This window comes from Lepidochelys kempii, chromosome 1 (genome assembly GCF_965140285.1).
Source record: "Lepidochelys kempii isolate rLepKem1 chromosome 1, rLepKem1.hap1, whole genome shotgun sequence".
Taxonomy (NCBI): domain Eukaryota; kingdom Metazoa; phylum Chordata; order Testudines; family Cheloniidae; genus Lepidochelys; species Lepidochelys kempii.
In genome coordinates, this window is record NC_136380.1 from 248,541,453 (window position 1) to 248,564,120 (window position 22,668).

General features: G+C 42.3%; 1 protein-coding gene across 2 annotated transcripts in view; it reads right to left on the reverse strand.

Moving 5' to 3' along the window:
- Positions 1 to 15,521: 15,521 nt before the first annotated feature.
- Positions 15,522 to 22,668, reverse strand: part of TMEM178B (transmembrane protein 178B) — a 329,106-nt gene continuing 321,959 nt past the window's right edge. For both annotated transcript variants that reach the window (XM_073322275.1, XM_073322269.1), the window contains one exon: positions 15,522 to 18,119. In XM_073322275.1, the coding sequence (XP_073178376.1) occupies positions 17,869 to 18,119 (251 nt within the window). In that variant the 3' untranslated portion in view covers positions 15,522 to 17,868. The remainder of the gene's footprint in view (positions 18,120 to 22,668) is intronic.

Consider the following 22,668-nt stretch of genomic DNA (forward strand, 5'->3'; position numbering starts at 1 on the left):
GGTATGGCGTCTGCACAGAAAAAAGGCCCAGAACAATTGTCTGCCGTTGCCCTGACGGAGGGACAACATGGCTTACAGGGAATTAAAATCAACAAAGGGAGTGGCTTTGTGAGAAACTGAATGGCCCCCTCAAGGATTGAACTCAAAACCTCAAGGATAGAACTCAAAACTGGGTTTAGCAGACCGTTGATTTCACAGAGGGAGGGAGGGAGGAGAAAATGAATACAAAACAAATCTGGTCTATTTCTTGTTTTGAGCCACTTCATCTATTTTCATACATCTTGCTGGCAGCAGACTGTTAGCCATCGTCAACACCTGGGTGCTCGGCAGAAGACGGTGCAGTATGACTACTGGCCATCATCTTCTGCTCACTGCAGATTAAAAGACAGTGCGGGACTGAATTGCCACGAGACGAAACAAGGGAAATGACCTGGCTGAGTCACTCCCATGTTTGCCCAGGCGCCCGGTTAAAAGAGCACCCAGGACTACATCGACAATGGCTACCAGTCATACTGCACTGTCTGCTGCCAAAAGGCAATAAACTGTTGCTGTGTAGCAATGCAGTACCACGTCTGCCAGCACCCAGGAGACATACGGTGACGATTAGCTGAGTGGGCTCCATGCTTGCCGTGGTATGGTGTCTGCACAGGTAACTCGAGAAAAAAGGCGCGAAACGATTGTCTGCCCTTGCTTTCACGGAGGGAGGGAGGGAACGGGGGCCTGACGATATGTACCCAGAACCACCTACAACAATGTTTTAGCCCCATGAGGCACTGGGATTTCTACCCAGAATTCAAATGGGCAGCGGAGACTGCGGGAACTGTGGGATAGCCACCCACAGTGCAACGTTCTGGAAGTCGACGGTTGCCTCGGTACTGTGGACGCACTCCACTGACTACATGCACTTAGAGCATTTGTGTGGGGACACGCATAATCAACTGTATAAAAACACTTTCTACAAAACCAACTTCTATAAATTCGACCAAATTTCGTAGTGTAGACATACTCTTATTCAAAGCTTTCTTTCTGAGCAAATCAAGAAAAGGCTTTTTTCAGGGTGGGACAGGAAAGAAAATGTTAGTAAAGGTAGCTTTTTAGGTGGCTTTATTGGCCTCCATAGGAACAGCTCAACCATGACTCTCTCTAGACCATCCCTGGGGAGGAGCCCAGTAATGCAATGGAATAATGATTGTCTGGCTATGAAAGCATTTCATTATCAGAATTCTCACTCCCTGCAGCCCCAGTCAGTTTCAGTTAACGTGCTTCTGACAAGAAAGGCCACTGTGAGATTATCAGGCCTTTTGAAAGGAAGCAGTTGTATTTCGGCAAGCTAGGAAGACACCAGGGTCCTCCCTTCAGTTTGGGAAGGATGCGTCTGCAAGCATTGCTAGGCAGTCTGGGAGGGGCTGCATTCCGTGTGGCTGATCAGAGCTTGTGTTAATACGGTTCAGGGGCAGACAAGTAGCTTAGCGGCTTCGAGGAACTCAAGTTCCGGGGTTCTGGAGTCCCCTTTGAAATGTTCAGTTTGAACTGCCACACCACTGTCTGCCCCACACTATCCCACAGGAAACTGGGAGGTGGAGTCCTCTCCCCAGATTGTCCCTATTTAGCAACCTCCTTTATGAAAAGATGGCATTTGTATCATCGTTTGATGGCAAGGCTAGTTTTCAACTAAATTGTAGTGCTAGTTAAAAGTGACAGCTTAACAGGCCTAAAGTTTGAAGTCCCAGCCACATCCGCAAACCTGAAACCGCACAAGCAGTAGGAATGTGGCTTTCCCGCCTAGTGCCCTGCCACCTGTTGAGTAGTTCAGTCGCCATGGTCAACTCAGCCCTTGCCCTCTCTGCTGAGATAGCTTAATAAGGGTGCCAGTCTAGGATCGGTTCCCTGATCTGCTGCATGCTTCCTGTGCGACCTCTTTGTGTCTCAGTTCCCCAGCTGTAGAACAGGGCTAATAAACCTTCCTTTCTCTCACCCTTTGTCTTGTCTATTTAGCAAGCAAGTTCTTTCTGACAGGGACTGCCTCTGACTAGGTGTATGAACAGTGCTGTGGTATTTATGTCTGGTGCTGTTGCTCTGTCAGAGAGAAAATAGCCACTCCAAGCTATTAATGTCTTTGAAACCCACATATAAGGATACGGCCTGCCTGCTGTCAACCTGCAGCGGGAAAGGTTTGCTCCATGCTTTCTGACCATCTGCTGCCGGCAAAAACAATTCAGCCAATGTGGCCAAAATTCAGCACAAAGTAGATGACTTTCTCACACCTGGACGTTTGTTGTGAAGCTTTCCCGAAGCCAGAATGTTCCTCTTAAAAGTCTGCAAACACACACACACACACACACACACACACACATAACAAAGCATCTCCCGTTCCTCTCCTTTCTTATACTCATCTTTCTCCTTCCTGAATATGAACTATCAACAGCTGAGCCTGCCTTTCCCTTCACCCACACCGAGTGCTTAATTTGTAATGAAAGAGGTGCCAGAGCTCAAACAATTTTTTTACATTCACAACTGATGCAGCAAGCTCAGAGGTGCTGAGGCTATGAACTGCCAAGTAAGCCCTGGCACAAATTAAGCACTGCCCACCCCATCACAGGGTTTCTCTGCAATCCCTGCAATGAGAAAAAAACACCTGTTAATTCTTTGGTTGGGGACCAGGTATTAATTATTTCTCTACCTAACACTGCACTTTACAGACTTCTTCCACCCTCATTCACCTTGATTTTTTGCCACCTTCTGACACCTTTGATCACTCCCCCTCCCTCTGTACTCTCTGTTTAGGCCATTTAAAAATCCAAGTATCCAATTTGCAGGCAAAAGCAGGATATAAAAACATGGCCCCACAAGTTGTATTCGTTGTGCATTGGTCAGGAATAGAGAAATCTTCTAGTAGGCCCAGATCCTCCAAGGTATTTAGGGTCTGAATGCACTAAAGGAATTAGGTGCTAAATCCCTGTTTTAGGTACCTAAATACCAGATTCAGGACCAATAAGATGCACAAAACTCCCACTTAACTCTATAAGTACCTAAACTTTCAATGGGAGTTAGGTACCTAAATACCTTTGAGGAGCTGGACCCTCTTTCTTAAAGCTCTTACTTTTGGATTTAGCATCTCAACAAGGCTACTGAATTGGCTTCACACTTTGCCAACTGTTATCAAGAGAGAAAGGATGATAGAATTTATGCTCATTGAGATTATGCATTTGACCACTGAATGCTTTCTTATCTTCTTCGATTCATAGTTCTTTCATTTTGCTTCTTATTTCAGTAAATGTTGATATTTTAGACACTACCTCCTCTGCCCCAGGCAGGACTCCATTACAACAAGCCCCACAGGATGTTGATATCTGTTGTTACACCCCTCAGCCATTACTTGACTGTTAGCAAACTTTTGAAGGATATTCAGGTAGAAGATGACAGCTGGAACATACCTGCTGTGCTACTGAAAGTGCTAAGTACATCCTCCTATTTCTTTGACTTCTCTTCAATGGATCAACAGCAGAATGTGGCTGAGGACAGAAAGTGAAAGGACTGTTTTGATATTTAAAGGGCCATTCATAAAGATAATTGTATTTTTAAAAACTTCTTATCTGTGTGTTCAGTAACAGTTTATAAAAAAAACCGATGATAAAAACAGAATGACTTTTAAAATCTTTCAGAGTAGCAGCTGTGTTAGTCTGTATCCGCAAAAAGAAACGGAGTACTTGTGGCACCTTAGAGACTAACAAAATTTATTTGAGCATAAGCTTTCGTGAGCTACAGCTCACTTCATCCACTGAATGCATCCGATGAAGTGAGCTGTAGCTCACGAAAGCTTATGCTCAAATAAATTTGTTAGTCTCTAAGGTGCCACAAGTCCTCCTTTTCTTTTTAAAATCTTTCTTACTTTTCTTCTTTACTTTTTGATTTTCACTCAGTTGAAACTAGTCTGGTCAGTGTCACTCTTTGTTTATTGTCACTTTTCTAAGGATAGGTTTTAAGGCTTACATTTGCCAAGGAATCCACTGATTTTTGGGTGCCTGACTTGAGACACCTGAGGTCTGTCTCAAACTAGGCACCCATATTAGTGGAAACTTTGGAAAATGTAGGTCTAAGTTATTAGTGTTGGAGTAGATGTGCAAAAGAGATGATGGAACAGTAATAAGTGACTACACTAGTGTCTCTGACCATGCATGGTGAGAAGGAGAGGTTTTCAGAAGTCTAAGCTGTCTGAGCTGATTGCTTATGTAGATGATTATAAGTGCGCTGAGTTCTCTCCAATCTACCAACCTTCTGAACGTTTCCTAAATGTTACAAATCACTCTTCCTGGCATTCATGCCCTACCACACTATCATATAGTTTAGATTCACTATACTGCCATGGAATGTTTAAATTCTACAATGATTCTGAATTCCCTTTACATCTTAAAGAAATCATGAACATATCTGTTTTCATATTGGGATTCATAAACTTTTCATTTGAGATTTAACTACTTGATAATATCTCTCTAAACTTCAACAGAACTTGTACAGACTAAATAGCTCCAGTGGAGGATGCTGTGATCAAAATGTGTGGGGATGTTCACAGCTCCAAGGGCTCTCCTACCTATGGGGAGCAGAAGAACCTTTCCCTCACTAAGCAGATTCAGAAACTATTCATGTTTGGAAGATTTGAGCAGAATATATCCACACAATTAACACTTATTATTCAAAAATAGCCAATAGCTTCTCTGTTGCTCATTGCCACTAATAGCACGCCCCTTCAAACCCCACCCTCTTTAGCCTCTCTCCCATTTGTCAGGGGAGGAAGTGAGTGAAGCCCCACCTCCTCCATCCTGACATAAGCAGACACCTCCGCTTCAAACACACAGCATGATTTTTTTATTTAATTGTTTAATCAGTTTACATTCCACAATTGACAGTTTACTTATTTAATTTTAATTGTCCATGAACAAGTTGTTTAATTAAGAACCAGACAAGATTTTAATTGATGGAAATACAGTATTTTCTGCCAATTGAAAAAAGAAAATTGCAAGATGCAGCTAGTTTTTCGGCAAAGTCCGGCAATGTTCTCTGTGTCCTTCGTCATTCCAAAGTTACAGGAACTTGGCAATTTTCATTTTCATTTCCCCACCCCCCCAGCCCCACCATTAAAATTAACTCAGGCCCTGATCCTGCAAACACTTATACTCATGCATAAGTGTTTGCAGAATCAGGGCCTTGAAATAGAACAATTTTTTTTTTAAAAACTAGCTCTGCTCACTTTTTCTGTAATTATTGACAAGAAGGAATGGACAGTACAATAGATTTGGTAAGATGTAGCATTAATTGTAAAATGAAACAACACATTTATTCACATCATATCAGAACAACCTAACATAATAGTTATTTATTCATTTTATTTTTTAGCACCAATGAGCCACAGGACCCACTCTGTCTCTGGCGACAGCACAGAAATAAGAACCATGCAGGACACGCCATGGGATTTCATTATGCAAATAAAACCAAACTGTATGGCGCCTGGTGGAGTGAATAATTGTATCTGATTCACTAAAAAAAGTCCCACATGGCTGAGTTACTTCATACCAAGTTAACTGCACATATAGTTCAAATGTATTTGACAATGCTTGAAACACAATCAGAGATGAACATATCTTCTCCATATGCAAAATATGCTCTGGTTTAGTGTATTTTAACTTAGATCCTGCTCCGGAAAAGGATTTAAGCACATGCATAGTCCCATCAATGGGACTCACATGCTTAAAGTTAGACAGGTGCTGAAGTGCTTTGCTGGATCAGGGCCTTACAGGATATGCTGGTGATGAGAGCCCAGAACTGGGAGCCAGGAAATCCTGAGCTCTAATCCCAGAGTTCACACCGACTCCCTGTGTAGATCTGGACAAATCCCTTATGATCTGGATTTTCAGAAGTGTTGAGCACATAAAATGTGAACTGCAGTTAATAGGAGTTGTGGGGGGTGCAGTACCACTGAAAATCAGGTAATTACACTCTCTGCCTCAATTCCCCATCTGTAAAATGTGTATAACAATACTCACCGGCCTCACACAGGTATGGTGTGGATTAATTAATATTTGTAAAGCACTTTGAAGAGGAAAAGTGCTCGATAAAATGCTACATAGCAATACATTTCTTTGATGTATTGGAATAATATGCCATTTTAGATCTTTTACATCCAGCCTTGCAGTGTTTGATTCATAGTGTATAAGTTCATTGTCACCTATATTTTAAATATGTGTGCACTTCATTTATATGAAGCATAGTGATGCCTCTTTAAACATTTGGCTGACCCACAGTGTCTACAAGACCAATGTCTTGTACCTGCCTCTCATATCGTTTTACTTGAGAATGTCATAGGAAAGGTGCTGAAATGTATCAGGTCACAGGCATTTGACTGATTTGTTATGCTAAGCTTCTCAAGCTGTTAGTGGCAGTGTTGGGTGAAAGCAATTGGATCCTAACCAGAGCAGTTGGACTCCTTCCTTCCTTCATAGCAAAAGGGTGTTCTCTCCTTACAGCAGAGAGAACGTGAAGAAGGGGGAAAGGGAAGGGAACCTTCTGAATGACTTTTGGTCAATGGTGCAGCATAGGAGTAGGGCATGTGTTATCTCTAGCAGGAGAATGCCTTCAGAGCAGCTGCAAGTCACGTATTGTGGGTGGATAAGATTAACATTGCGGGCCTCAGTCCCCACGGTACCTTGCGCAAAATGCCCCCAGCTCTGAATGGAAGTATTATACAACTGTTTTGCACCCTGTGAGAAGGGGAAAATGAATGCATAAGGTGTGAAGCAGTGGGAAAATGAATGCACAAGCTGTGAAGCAGTGGGCAATCAGGTCCAGGAGAAGGAGGCCTGGCCTGTTGGCTCAAAGGCTCAGTGGATCTGTGAAGTTGGGCTTTTCACTTCTCAGGGATACCAGAAGTCTTAGTGATGCTTTAACCTTCACATGGGATTGCAGCTGGTACCAAAGGGATGTAGTGTTCTCATGGCAGGCTGCCCATACACCCTTGCCACAGGGTCAGAGTAGTGATTATGGCTTCTATTAGGAGAAGGAATTGTCTTATGAAGGGGAAGTGGAAAGGCAACCCAGAATCAAAGCTTTCGGATTTGTGGCTTAGTCTGGCTATATCCTGAGGTTACTGGTTGGAGACGAACCCTCTCAGCAAGCCTATAATCTGGCAAAAGTCAGTGCAGTGGTGAAGGGTGCCGCAAATGATCAGGTACCTGGGGGCTGCTACTAGCAACAGAAAAAGCAAATAAACTGGGTGAAAGGACCACCCTTCTTTAACTCCCCCACAATATATAATGTCACATTCACATTGACTTTACATCCTTTTAAAAATGGGGTTTCCTTTGACAGCAATAGTCTCAAAACATGCAAACCCTTCATTGAAACCAGAGAGTTCTACAGCAAGAAGAACAACGGCAGAGATTTTAATATCCTAGATCTCCATCCCTGATACAAAGGGAGGGAGAGAGAATACTGATGAGATTTCAGGGACAGTCTCAAAAAGTTCCTTAGAAAACTGATGCTGCATCTTTAAATTCAGTTTATGTTCAAATCCCCTCCCCCGCAAGTTCATTTTTTAATCCTTTATTTCTTCTTCTGTTTTTTTTTTTTACATTTTTACAGACATCTTAGATAGCAAAACAGTCACACACTTCAGGTGTTGGTATGAAAATGGGACTCATTGGAAAAAAGCTCTTCTCTCTACATGAAACATTTCCACACGCTCATGCACAGGAAGGAAGAGAGAGAGAGAGAGAGAGAGCTCCACACCTGACCCTAAAAAAAGAGTAGGCAGGGCTTAGCAGGAAGATCAGGATGGAAAAGGTGGGATGGGGGACAGGGGAAAGAAAGAATGGCATTCGATCTCCTGGAAATCACAGTTTCAGCTACCACTGAATACCACAGTTTCTCCCACAGGAATGCTACAGTATTATTGATGTGCTACAAAATAGGTCACTTCAACCCATCCAAGCTTCTCCAACTCCATCTTAACAGTGTCTTTAACTGCTTTATTGGTGAGGGTGAAGGGGGGAGTAAAAATCACCAAGTGACTGACTGAACTGAGCTGTGCAGATAGCAGTGACCATGCAGTGCCACTTCAGCTAAAGTTAACTTTATCCAGGAGTTTTCGGAACTCGGTTTAATTCTCCCAGCCCCACCCAGTGTGGGGGTCTTATTAAGATAAAACAAAGTTTTTGAAGCATGCGAGAGCACAGGAGTTGTCATACTGGATCAAACTGTTGATTCTTCTCCCCTGTCAATGCCTGATCTCTTTGTTTGATTGACTCTATTGCCATATGGTGGCAGGAAGCAGTTGAGTTGGGGCATACCCTCAGTCTGGCTGCATCATTGTCCAAGTAGTTGCCTGACTAAATGTTCTCCCATTGATTCATGGGCTTTTTTATAATGTGGATAGCTCATCCTGTGCACATCAGTGAGAGAACAGATCCCCCCTGCCTTCAACATCTGGCTACCCACAATATCCTATATGAGATGTTTGTAACACAATATATTTAGGATTCAAAAGAAATATTAAGCCACCAAAAATATGACTTTAAGAGGAAGTTTTAAATGTCTGTTTACTGGCAGATGGAAGTCCTTTTTCTGGTCATTTTGTGGGCGGAGGAAAAGAGGTATTCATGGAGTGGCTTAGTTAATGACAGGCATGTGTTTGTTCATTAGCATAGGTTCAGTGGTGTTCTAGAATTGGGTTGGAGGTGTGGTGCATTACAAGTAAAGATGGGCCTGAACTACAACCCCACATCTTGACACTTCCAAGCTTATAAATCTGGATCCAGATCAGAATTTTGTGACCTGAGCTCATCTCTAATGATAGGTTTGATAATCCACTTCTAGGAGTGGTGGCAAGCCCTCCCTTTAACAATCAGCTTGCTCTTTTTTGTTTGTCTGGAGGGGAGCTGCCACTGAGTTTCAACAATACTAAAGGTAGGCCCCGATCCTGTGAGTGGATCCATGTGTGCCACTGACTTCAGTGTGATACCCTGCCCACATACATGCGGTTGCAGGATCAGGGATTCAATGTGAAACACATTTTCTAATTTGTTTTGTTTTAAATCTGAGATATATAAGGATTGCAACATAGAAACAGGCCCTGGCCTAAAATTCTGTACATCAATCTAAGGGTATTCCAGACAATCATGAATATATGGACATTGTTCATAATTTTACATATCTACATATATGTACATATATACAAGTATATGTGTATCTATCTATGGATCAGATTTACCACTGTGTTACTCCAGCTATACACCAGCATAACTCCATTGGTTGAAGCTGGAGCCACACAGTGATGAACCAATCTCTACTATGGACTAGATACATAAAGTGGGCCCATACGTAAATATAATCCCCATCTGACACACTCTCTCTCTCTCTTTCTCACACACACACACACACACACACTTTAACAGGGCCCAACCCCGCAGACTTTTCTCAGGCAAGACTCCCATTGATTCCAATCAGTGGAAGTTCTGCCTCAGTAAGGGATGCAAGTGCAGGCCCACTTTGGGTATATCTAACAGCTTTGAATTTTACAATGTATGTCACATTTAGACCTCAAAACGTTTGAAAATAATTTAAGTTGCTGCCAGAACAAAGAGAAAAAGTTTGTAGATCAAAGAACAAATACAGGAAGAAAGACACTTAAGTGATGGAAATTGTGGAGTAAAATTAGTAGGAGTTTAAATGAGGTTGTCTATGATTGTTGTTGGTGCCCAAGAGCTATAAATAATTCAATACACCCGAACTGAACTGAGTCTACAGCTGCACTTTTTACTTTGTGGTTCTGATGACTTGATCTTTTCCCTTATGATCTACATTGTTGCCCAAAACCCTTGATAAAAATGCAGCCTTATATTGACAGGTAAAATTGACTTTTCAGATAAAAATGTCAAAAGCACTTAAGCAATTTTGGTGCCTAAGGTCCCATTTCAAAAGTCATTTAGCCACTTGGGAGTCTTAGTCTCAGTGTGACTCAGGGTGGTGTACATTCCAGCTTGAGGAGACAAACTGGGACTGGCTCAGATCAAGCCAGGGCACTAAAAATAGAATCTAGCCACTGCGGCGTGAACAGCAGAAGGCGCTAACTGTCCCATGTACGATCCCACCCAAGGTTCAAGGTACCTACTCAGGGAGACCAGCCCCTTCTGCTGCTCATGGCACTGTGGCTACACTTCTATTTTTAGCACACTAGCTTGATCAGTGCTAGCACGGATATGTCTCCTCCAGCTGGAATGTACACCTTCCAGCTCTAGTGCAGACATACCCTCAGTGCCTAAGTGCCTAAATCACTTTTTAAAATATGACAAGCTCCTAATGCACCTAGGTGCCTTTGAAGGCTTTGCCCTTTATCTGTAGACTGTAGAGTTATTATCCCTGGCTGAGAATTCTGACCAGGTGAAAATGTAGCAAAATCATGTTAAAAGAAATAGTTTGTCACCATACTTCTCCATTAAAAGCCTTTTCAATGGCTTGGGAGATCCGCTATCACTTACTGTTGCTGCTCAATGCTCTTGAGGGGTGTAACTCACCCTGGGCAGAAAGACATCATGAGACCCAGGCCTATGCACCACTGAAATCCAACTTATGCCCATGTTGAGGACTGAAGTGATGCTCAAGTGGTGCACAGGTGTGGTGTGCCCCTCCAAACAACAGTGATTTTCACCTAAAGCGATCATAAACTTTTCAGATTGGAGCTGACATGGACAGAATCATTCTTCTGAATTAAGCAAAACAAAACTGGCTTTCTGCCTCAGCCTTTAAGTCCTAGGAAATCTCTCATGAGTCACGATCAGCTGGTTGCAAAGAGTTCAGTGAGATTCTGTGAACACCAAGACTATCCTCCTGATTGGCCTTTGACCTTCACATTGGTTCCCCTTACCTGACTCTCTGAGCAGTTTTCTTCTGTACCATACACAGCATGTGTGGCTGTGGCTGGGTTATCAGTGGTGTTCGGGACACTGGAAGACAGTGGGGACTTGTGGGGAAATCAGAACTTTTTGGGTGCATTGTTTATAGCTCAGGACTGATTGGACACAGAGGTGTGATAGGGAGGAGTCCTGTCTCTGAGTCTCAGGGATTAGGTTACAAAGGATCAGTTCAACACTGGCAGCTCTTTAGTATCCAAACACTCTACAGTGGTGAACTCACAAATAGTCCCAGTTCCATTTGCAGGCAGCTTGAATGTTTCCACTGTGCTTTGCGTGCTTCCTCACTACTCTTCAGCAGGTGGCACTGTACATGATCAGTGCACACATGTGAATGGAGGGGTATAAAACAGCAAGAGGTGAGATTTGAATGGCTTTGCACCTCCTGATTGAAGTACAAAAGGATAGAAAAAAGGTATGCTGCCTCCTGCCATGTATTGTCTCTATACACACCCACAGACTCCATATTTACAACATATGGACATACACCTCTTGGATATATAAACTGCACATGGAAACTATTGAAGTTGTTTTCTACCACTCTGCTGTGGTGTTTTACCAGTTAAAAAAAAGCTCCTGCTCCTGAAAGCAAGGGACTCATAAGACAAGCTACAGAGATGGCGAGACTGCTGGCAAGCACGGCATACGTTTCCCCATACAACTCTGCCAACACTTATCAATTCTGACCTTCAACAACCCCTGCTATTCTTGTTCTGGGCCCTTCCTGAGCACGTGACCTACAGCTTCCCCAGTTATTTCCATCCTGGGCTTCTCCTGAGCAGGGACGGACAATTGCACTAAATTTAGTGGTGATTTAGGGATGCTTTAATGGAACATAGGATGAGACCAACAAATGCATTTGCCCCTGTGGCTTATTGTGTGCAAGATTTAAACCTATGCCGTCACCTAGCCCGTTCTCCAAGTTGATCCTTGTTACCTGCAGGGAATATTGTAATTATTATTATAATACTATATTGGGCTCCATCCTGTGTCCCAGTGATGTCAATAGGAATTTCGCCATTAATCAGAGGCAGCAGGAGCACACTCCTTGCCTTATAGTGTTGCCAGGAGTGACACCAGAGCTATGGCTAAGAGGGGAATAGCAGTATGTGTGTGTTTACTGGAGATGGGCAGAGTGAATCAGAAAACATAAAAAGGCTTCTGAACCATTGCCTCTTTCTAGCACCAAACACTTAGTTTTCTGAAATGTGTGGACACGCATTTGAACTTTCAGCTCTGGCCAAGACTATGCTGAAATACTGCAAGAAAAGTTGATTTCATGTGGCACAAGCCAAAGCTCATTGAAGTCAACAGGGTCATTGACTTCAGTGGGCTTTGGATCAGGCCCAAGGTCTGGGACTGGAAGCAGCAGTGCTGGAAATTTTGAGACAAAGGCTGTTCTCATCAGATTTCCAGCTTAGTTTGGCAGAAACAAGAGGCTCAGATTGTTTGGATTTTGCAGTCAAACTTCAGGTCCCTTGTTTGAAACTAGACTCCTTACCTTTGGAGATTCACCCAGCACTAGCCTTTATATGCAGTTTGTGCTTCATGGACATTTTCTACTCTCTGTCTTTCAGTGGAGTCTGGCAATCTTCCAAAGCTGTCTTAGGTTTTTCACCTCAAGCCTTCCTCCGCTGCATGGATGAGCATTTTTCTGCAGGCAAACGGCATGGGACATGAAAGACTTTTCAATTTGGCTACAAACAGATCAGTGTTGGTCGTGTGTGTGTGTACTCCTTTTCTTTTTGCGAATACAGACTAACACGGCTGTTCCTCTGAAATTTGTTTTTTTAGTGTCTCGATGCCTGCTGTAGATGCTCAGAGAAGAAAAAATAGCTCAAATAATATGTCTTTGTTTAAGCTCTACAGTTGATAACTCATTATTTCCTCTCCATTTCACACGTAGCACTCAAGAGTTAAGGAGAGATTACAGTAATTTTCCTCTGAGCTACACTTATTAGTGTAGCCAGGATCAGAAGTGCTGCAAAATGGGGAAGGACAGCCATAAAGACAGTCTTTCAGTAACACTTGGGACATACATACAGGATCTCCCCTGCCCATCAGCCCTCACCCTAACTAAGGACTCCTATTGATCACTTGATGTACCAGTGGGATTACAAGTCAGAACCAGAACCGACCCTAAACTGTTTGCATGAAGAGTGAATCAGGAGAACATTTGCATTCTTTAATGACTCTCTGCTGGGAGAGTGAAGAACTTCCACTGAGAGGAATTTGGTTTATCTCTCAGAGTACTTGGAGTCACTTTTCACTGTCCAAAACTGCTTGTCAAAAACATGAATAGCTCTGTTCACCTGAGGGGGTGTGGGCAACTGCTGAGGATCAGGGCAAGGAGGGCTATGCCTGAAAAATGTTTTTAAAATACTAACTATGAGACTACTAAATATGAGGAGATCAGTTGTGCATATGGGGTTGGGAGGGGAGAAGAGATGGATAATATATACAGCTGGGCTGGTATGAGTCTTGTATTTCAACACTCAACCAGCTTTAGCTTTAAGAGAGTGGCATATACAGTACATAGGATACAGAGTACATGGAATCCTGCCATGTAGTACAATCACACATACATTGCCCCGGGTATGTATGGACATGAGAACCCTCACTGTATCCACAGAACAACTGCACTACACAGTGATCAGAGATCCACTATAAGTAAAACTGAAGTTTGCATACTGCAGTGCATTGAAACAATTCATTCTACTTCACAATGAGTGGAGTTTCATGACGTTTGTGTTCATTTAAGCAGGTTCCTCTGTGGATCTCTGGAACATATACGTTTCGTGTCTTAGAAGTGATACATGAAAGGCAATTTGTGAGACAGCTCTGGCAAATATTGGACTCCACAGTTATCAAGCTTCCAGTAAGAGAATCCAAATACCCAACAATATATTAGGCACGGACAGGAATATCACTTCAGCAATGGGAGCAGATGGGGAAAGAGGAACTGAGGATCAGTCCTGCAAGATACTAAGCACTATGCCCTGATACATCAAAGCACTTGAACACATGCTTAACTTTAAGCATGTGAGGAGTCAGTGGCATTACTTACATGCTTAAAGTTAAGCACATGCTTAAGTGCTTTGCTGAATTAGGCTAGAGTGTTCAGCACATGGCAGGATCAAACACAGGTCCTTAAAATTGAGATCATTGTCAACCAATTCAGAACTACACTCTGAAGCCTAGAAACTAGAGATGAGCCTGAGTCACATCTGGATGTAGTTTCAGGAACACATTTCAAAGCTTTCCTAAAATTCAGAGTGGGTTCAGAATTGGGGGTTCTGCTCTGGCCCATTATAGAATTAGACTGTAATCACGACATTTGGATCTGGCTTCAGATGTGGATTTTAAAACAACCCTTATCCAAAAACTGGGCATGTGGAGATTCAGAATTCCAGTCTGAGCCAACAGAAAGCATGGCAAAGGCTCTGATCCCTGATAATGTATAAATAAGTACTTAGGTGTGTTGCACTCTGTGCCTGGGATTGAGTGGAATTCTGAATACTCCGTAGGGTTTCTGTCCTGATTTTGGGGAAGAGGGTGGGAGAACTGCCCTCTGGACAAATGGCTCCTTCTACAAGCCAGAGTTTGGCACACCCTAAAAATTAAGCAATTAAGGATAAATATTCACCTGTCACTTCAATGGCTGTCCACATAATATTTTACATAGTGGGTGCCCACTTATATTACCTACCCCTAGGGCAGGTCTTGGAAGGCATAGGCTAGTGAGTAGATAATCAGAGAACTGGGCCAAGTCTCCAGAGTTAACACTTCTTTTTTAAAGCAAAATGAACGTAACCACCATCTCCCCCCCGCTGCCACCCCCCTCCACATATACACAAACTCACATACATTTTGTAAATTGCCAGCTTCAAAGTACATCATCATAAAGGCAGGGCTATTTTTATCCCAGGTGCAGGAAGAAAGAAAAGACTGAGGAGCTCACGGAACAGTCGAACTGATTTCTGCCTCTTTAAATTTTGTTGTTACGCCTATTTTGAAAATCCATCGACAAAAGAACCCACGAGCGGTCACTGATCATACCGGCTGTGTGGTGCTTTCCAGGCCACAACAGCTGATGGTGGAGTGGAGCAGATACTCTCTGTGCACTTTGATCCTACCCAAAGGCACGTCAAACATAAGTACTTGCTTATAAGGGTTCTCCTAACATAACCACCATAGAGGTGGAGGAGAGGTTTTGTTCAAAAATTGTTTCAATGAAATGTGGTCTTTTTTTAAAAAATGAATTTTTTCACAAAAATATTGGTTTTCTCAAAAATGCCAATATGTTTCAAACATTTTTTCTAAAAACTTTCCATTTTTTCAATGGTTGTTTTTGTTTTCCATTTATTATTTTTTGCTTTCAGTTATTTTTAATTTTCTGTTTTCTTATTTTTTCCCCCTTTTACCAATGTTAATTAGTCAGCTTAGTCATATGGTAGGAATTTTGAAAACCAACCAGTTTTATTTAAAAAAACATGATTTTTGAAAGCACTTTAATTTTTAAAAATTGCTAAAAATTAAAAAATAAAACAAAAAATTGGTCCATTTAGAAAACAAAACTCTTTTCAATTTTTTTTTAACGTTTCAACCAGCTCCATTTGCAAGCGAAATGAACGAAAACTCACCTACAGAAGGTGGCAGTTAGTGTGAACACTCTCATTTGGCAGCTTGGATTTGCTTGATTGTGGAATACGTAAAAAGCAAATCAAGCTAACAAAAAACCAAGCAGCTTAGTGAGAATAAAAGATAAACAAATCAATCCTACTCTGACATGCCCCCAAGAGTCTTCATTTCTTTGGGCCAGATTAATAAAACAAAAACAACAAAAAGACTCATGGGAAGGGAAAGGAAAGAACGTGCAGGGAACGACTGACAATGTCTCTATAATCGTATTGTATGAGAATGACTATTTTTTTTAAAAAGTAAGCAAAACGCTGTCTCCCCCCAGCACTGTAGACCTGGAAGACAACACGTCCTTTTTTTTTTCTGGAGCAAATTCTGTTTCAAATGGATTGCCTCTTCTGCCAATTGTTTTTGTTTAGATGCCCTGGATATTTGTTATCTATCGACCAACTAGAACATGTGATGTGAACGAACTATTCATGTAACAAACAGTTGCACAGATTGGTCTTAAATTAACAACTTTTTTTTCACACCCCTTCTCCCCTCCCTGCACATTTGTCAGTAGATGCCTCAAGGGAGTGATTCTCTACACTCCTTCACATGGCTATTCGGTAAGAGCATCCTCTGACTCCACTTTAGTTACTCCATTGGTGCCTTCTCTCCTGCATTTCCTGCCAGCCACACCTTCCACAGCAGGAACGACTAGATTTTCAGGTGAAATTTAGCTTCCCTGGATGACTTATTCCTCCCCAGTTGGGTTTTAGCTGCTAAATTAGCTGTTCTGGGATCTATGAGCTGCACAATGAGAGGAGCAGAGTAGAAAGGGGATGGCAGATAGGGCAGAAGCAGGAAAAAGAGAGAGACACACACACAGAAAAAGAGAGAGAATTCTAATTGTGGATTCACAACTATATCATACAGGACTAGAGCTCATGGGGAATGGATTTTCATTCTCTGCATCTGACCCATTCTATTCCATCTGTATAGAGTGTTCTCCCAAATGGAAAGAAGAGATTGTCCAGTGAAATGGGGCAGTTTCCAATGACAAGATGTGGGAAGGTCTTATTTGGCATACCTGGACACAACAAGAGGCACCACTTATTTCTCCCTTACAAAAACTTGTCCCCCTTTTCTCCTCTGCAATGGCTTTTGCCCAGTGGTCTTTAATTTCCAAAATGGAAAATAAAACAAATCCCACTCAAATAAATATTCAGGAAAATCAACTGCAAGGGCTCCCCCGCCTCCCTTTCCCTGGATGGTTTTTTCCTGGTATCCACCATCCTGAATTTTCCATTGTTCTGTTAAAAAAACAAAACCTCCAGCGAAGGAGACAGGCTGTCTCAGAACTCGTGCCTTCCCTCGCACTTCTGCAGTCTTGATGCCTCTTTCTTGGGCTACAAACACAGCATGGATGGATTACAGACGATCACATTTCAATGTTTTTAAATTTTTCTTTTCTTTTCTTTTCTTTTTTTTTTAAAAAAAGGGAAAATAGAGTTATAAACACATGTATCACAGCATTTTCAAAAGGCCCCCCACTGCGTCTCTGTTAGCAGTTCAGCCTCCGTGTTAAGCCTGGATGTAAGGCAGCTGGAAGATTAAAACGGCATTGTTAGAACATCCACTGAAATGTCCTCATGGTTTTTTTCTTCTTTGTTTGTTTGTTGTTCCATATTTATTTTATTTGTTTATTTTTTTTAAAGTTTGGCAGGCAAAGAGAAAATGCTTTTCCCCCCCCCCCCATGGTCTGTCAATTTTGTCCTCTATTTTTAGGCAGGAAGAAAAATAACGATGGGTTTGTTTTTTTTAAAGGTGGTAGGGGTTTGAAAATGGCCTCGAGGAGGTTACATTCTAGAGATGACTCAAATGGTTGATTTGTTTCTTTGCTTGTCGCTTGTATTCTCCTCTTGCCTTGCAGTTGATAGTTTTTGGTTCCCCATGTCCTGTACAGACTCAAGTTTCACATCCTCCATATAACCTGCTTCCCCACCCACCCCAGGTGGCAGTAGATAGATGCAACAGTATTTTCACTTGACCTTTACATTATGACACTGAAGTTAAGAGTTAGATGGAAGAGCCATGTTATAGAAAAGCTTTCCCATCTCTGTGAGAAAGAATGAAGCAACAGAAAGTCCTCTGGAGATGCAGGTGCCATGTTGAACTGAGCTCTACCTTGGCACTGGCATCAGTTTGAGATAAATATAGCTGTATGTATGTGTATACATATATATACACACACACACATTTGTTTGTTTGTTATTTATTTATTTTAGCACACTGTCCCATTCTCAGGTCTGGATTTGGGGCAGTTGGTCCTGGGGACAGGTTGGACAGAAGGGGCCAGGGTGCAGAAGAAGCCAGATATAAGAGTGAGGCCCAGGCCTCCCCACGCACAGAACATGGACCAGCCGTAGCCATGACTGATGTCATCAGGAAGTCCATACAGGTAGCGGGGATAGCGGGAGAGCTCGAAGTTGATTCCAGCCACGCATGTGCACAGTGAAATGATGCAGAAGGTACCTGGAGAAGGACAAGAGAGGGGGAAGGAGGGAGGGAAAAAATAAAGAAAGGTTAGAATGATAAAAGCAGCATTCCCCAGCTGTCTAAAAAAGAGGCAGCGTGATCAATAAGGTAATATCTGAAAGGCTGGGGGCTGGAGGAATTGCTACAAAAAGAGGCATGGTCACACTGGATGCCAGGAACTGCTGAGCTGTAGCATTGGCCCTGGCTAGAGCTGGTTGCAGAAACTTCCATTGGCATATGCTGTTCCATCAAAATCAAATTGCTTTGTGAAATCAAGGCAATTTCACTGGTATTTTGTTTTGAAAAAAAAAAAGGGGAGGGGAACTTCTGACCGTGTCAAACCATCCCATTTTGACATTTTCTGACTAAAATGTTTGTTTTTAATTTTACATGACTTTTCATTTTTTAAAAATTTTGCAATATATTACACAGTATAACACATCATTTGAAAGTTGAAAATCTCAATGTTCTCAAAACAAAACATTCTGAACCACCTAAAATAACACTTTTGGGGAATTTTTCTTCGCAGAGAATTTTAAATTGTTTGGTTTTCACTCCAATTCTGAACATTTTGAAATCTCCAAATCCTTTGCAAAACAGAACATCCGTCCTCCTTGCTGCTCTAGCCTGGACTCTGCCTTCCTCTGTAATACTGGGGAAGTCACGGAGGCCTGGTCTACACTAAAATGTTAGGTCAACCTTGCTACATTACTCAGGGGTGTGAAAAATCCACACCCCCAAGTGTCGTAGTTAAGCTGACCTAACCCCCAGTGTAGACAGCACTAAGTCAATGGAAGAATTCTTCTGTTGACCTAGTTACCACCTCTATGGGAGTTCCCATCGGCATAGTTAATATCTACACTGAAGCGCTACAGTGGTGCAGCTGCAGTGCTCCAGATATGCTGCTGTAACACTTCAAGTGTAGATAAGCCCTGAAACTTGCTGCCTCAGTTTTCCATCTGCAAAAGAGGATAAGAGTACTTACTTGCACCATGAGAAGCTTGTGTGTGTAATTCTGGCAGATAATAAGTATCATGGAAAGACATGAGTCCCATTTTAGTTGAGGTTTCGTTGAGCTACTCTCCCTTTATGAGCTTGATTTTCCTCTTCGATCCCACCCCCCAACTTCACCAAATTAAATACAGACCTCTTCAAATTTCACAGGAGTGAACCACCTGTCTATAGTGTGTTCTTATAATGTATCACCAAGGCACAAAACGAGATCAAACTAGCTAGAGATATAAAGGGTAACAAAAACATTCTACAAATATATTAGATGCAAGAGGAAGACCAAGGGCAGGGTAGGCCCATTGCTCAATGAGGGGGAAAAAACAACTATGTGGAAATGGCAGAGGTGCTTAATGACTTCTTTGTTTTGGTTTTCAGCAAGAAGGTTGGTAGTAATTGGTCTAACATAGTGAATGCCAGTGAAAATGAAGTAGGATCAGAGGCTAAAATAGGGAAAGAACAAGTTAAAAATTACTTAGACAAATTAGGTGTCTTCAAGTCACCAGGACCTAATGAAATGCATCCTAGAATACTCAGGAATTGACTGAGGAGATATCGGAGCCATTAGCAATTATCTTTGAACAGTCATGGAAGGTGGGAAAGATTCCAGAAGACCAGGAAAGGGCAAATATAGTGCCAATCTATAAAAAGGGAAATAAGGACAACCCAGGGAATTACAAACCAGTCAGCTTAACTTCTGTACCCGGAAAGATAATGGAGCAAATAATTAAGCAATCAATTTGCAAACATCTAGAAGATAATAAAGTGATAAATAACAGTCAGCATGAATTTGTCAAGAACAAATCTTGTCAAGTCAATATGATAGCTTTCTTTGACTGGGTAACAAGCCTTGTAGATAGGGGGGAAGTGGTAGATATGGTATATCTTGACTTTAGTGAGGCTTTTGAAACTGTCTTGTATGACCTTCTCATAAACAAACTATGGAAATGCAACCTAGATGGAGCTACTATAAGGTGGGTGCAAAACTGTTTTGAAAACCGTTCCCAGAAAGAATTTATCAGTGGTTCACAGTCATGCTGGAAGGGCATATTAAGTGAGGTCCTGCAGGGATCAGTTCTGGGGCCAATTCTGTTCAATATCTTCATCAATGATTTAAATAATGGCATAGAGAGTACACTTACAAAGTTTGTGGACGATACCAAGTTGGGAGAGCTTTGAAGGATAGGATTATAATTCAAAATGATCTGGACAAACTGGAGAAATGGTCTGAAGTAAATAGGATGAAATTCAATAAGGATAAATGCAAAGTATTCCACTTAGGAAGGAACAATCACTTGCACACATACAAAATTGGAAATGACTGCCTAGGAACGAGTATTGTGGAAAGGGAGTATTGTGGAAAGGGAAAGTATTGTGGGAAGTCAGAGTGTACCACAAGCTAAATATGAGTCAACAGTGTAACACTGTTTCAAAAAATGTGAACATAATTCTGGGATGTATTAGCAGGAGTGTTGTAAGCAAGAAACGAGAAGTAATTCTTCCGCTCTACTCTGCACTGATTAGGCCTCAACTGGAGTATTGTGTCTAGTTCTGGGCGCCACATTTCAGGAAAGATGTGGACAAATTGGAGAAAGTCCAGAGAAGAGCAACAAAAATGATTAAAGGTCTAGAAAACATGACCTATGAAGGAAGACTGAAAAACCTGGGTTTGTTTAGTCTGGAGAAGAGAAGACTGAGAGGGGACAGGATAACAATTTTCAAGTACATAAAAGGTTGTTAAAAGGAGGAGGGAGAAAAATTGTTCTCCTTAACCTCTGAGGATAGGACAAGAAGCAATGGTCTTACACTGCAGCAAGGGAGATTTAGGTTGAACATTAGGAAAAACTTCCTGTCAGCATGGTTAAGCAGTGGAATAAATTGCCTAGGAAGGTTGTGGAATCTCCATCATTGGAGATTTTTAAGAGCAGGTTGGACAAACATCTGTCAGGGATGCTCTAGGTAATACTTAGTCCTGCCTTGAGTGCAGGGGCCTGGACTAGTTGACCTCTCAATGTCCTTTCTATCCTATAATTCTACCACAGAATCTGATCACCTCTCCCTAGAGATGATAGCCAAAATCACAGTAGAGCCAATGGTCTAATTTTCCTCCTTCCCCCCTAACACAGTCAGGGCCATGTTATTATTATATTCCTTCTCTCTCTCTCTTTTTCCACATTCTTCTCTTACTACTCCTCTTCTCTCTCCTTCTTGCTTTTGCCTCTTTTTCTTCCTCTTCTTTACCATTGCTAGTTGCAGCTAAGCAGTGAATTGTACACACTCCGTTCTGTGGGCATGAGTGGAATTATGCTAGAGTAGAATATTTCCGGAATGGCTGAAGCCAACCAGACAAGGTGTTGGGGAGAACACATACCAAAGGACATCCTTGGCACACAGGGACATGCCAGTATGCCAAAATCCTTTTTTAGAGGCTACAGCAAAACAAATCTAGGATCTCCATGTAAATTCCATCTCCGCCACTGACCTCCTGCGTGACCTTAGTTCTGGCTCACATTTTCTTCATGCAAATGCCTGGGCATGCTAGCCATTAACCCATCCTGTGCTGCACAGCACAGAACGCTCTGGCCAGTGTCGTACAAACAGAGTGGAGTGCTGTGACCACAACTCTGAATGTTTTCCTTTGGCATGAAGGTACACACAAAGAGTGATCAAAACTGGTCCCCTACTCCGACACTTTTTTGGGCCTGATTCTCACTTGCACCGAGGCTATTTTACATCACTCTGGGAGTGTACCTGCTGCCAGAACCTTACTGTAAGTGGGCATTGGGCTCTTTGGAGTTAAAGGTTTCACAGCCCTCTTGAAAGGAAGAGATGCTCTGAACCTGTCCCTGTTCTGAGGATAAATGAAGACCAACAAACAGAGACCAAGAGCCTCCATATATTTCTGCTGCTGTTGGTTTTATCTCCCTGCCTCCCACACACATGACCCTGGTCCCATGTATTTCCTCTCCCTCTCCCTGATGTATCTGAAACTATATATCAGCATGATACACACTGGCTTGACTTCTCTCTAGACAAACCCACAAAGCCAGCTGCCAGCAAACGCCTTCAGAACTCTGGCCATTCAGTCTGCACTGCCGCCCATGACAGAAGGTCCCCTGTAGTGTGGTAAGCCAACCTTGCTGGCAGCCTGTCAGACTCACTCCTCTAATGCACTGATGGTGTCCTTTGGCCCAGAAAGTTCCTGGCAGAGGCATAGAACGGAGAATGGGAGGAATCTGATTTTTCACCTCAGTGGGAGGAGGAAAATACATTGATGTTAGCCCTCATTTTCCCCTCTAACAAAGGGGCCGTTGAGGGGAACTTTGTCTCTCTGGCCAAATTCTATACATGGCGACCAGACATTCCTGAATAATAAACATTTTATGGTCCCAATTAGGATCAGGTCCCCATTGTGCAGGGTGCTGTACAGACACAGATGAAGAGACAATCCCTGTCCCAGAGGGTAAATACCTAAGAATCACCCCAGATTAAATGCTCCAGATCTTTCCAAATATCTTACAGACACACCCCAGGCTCT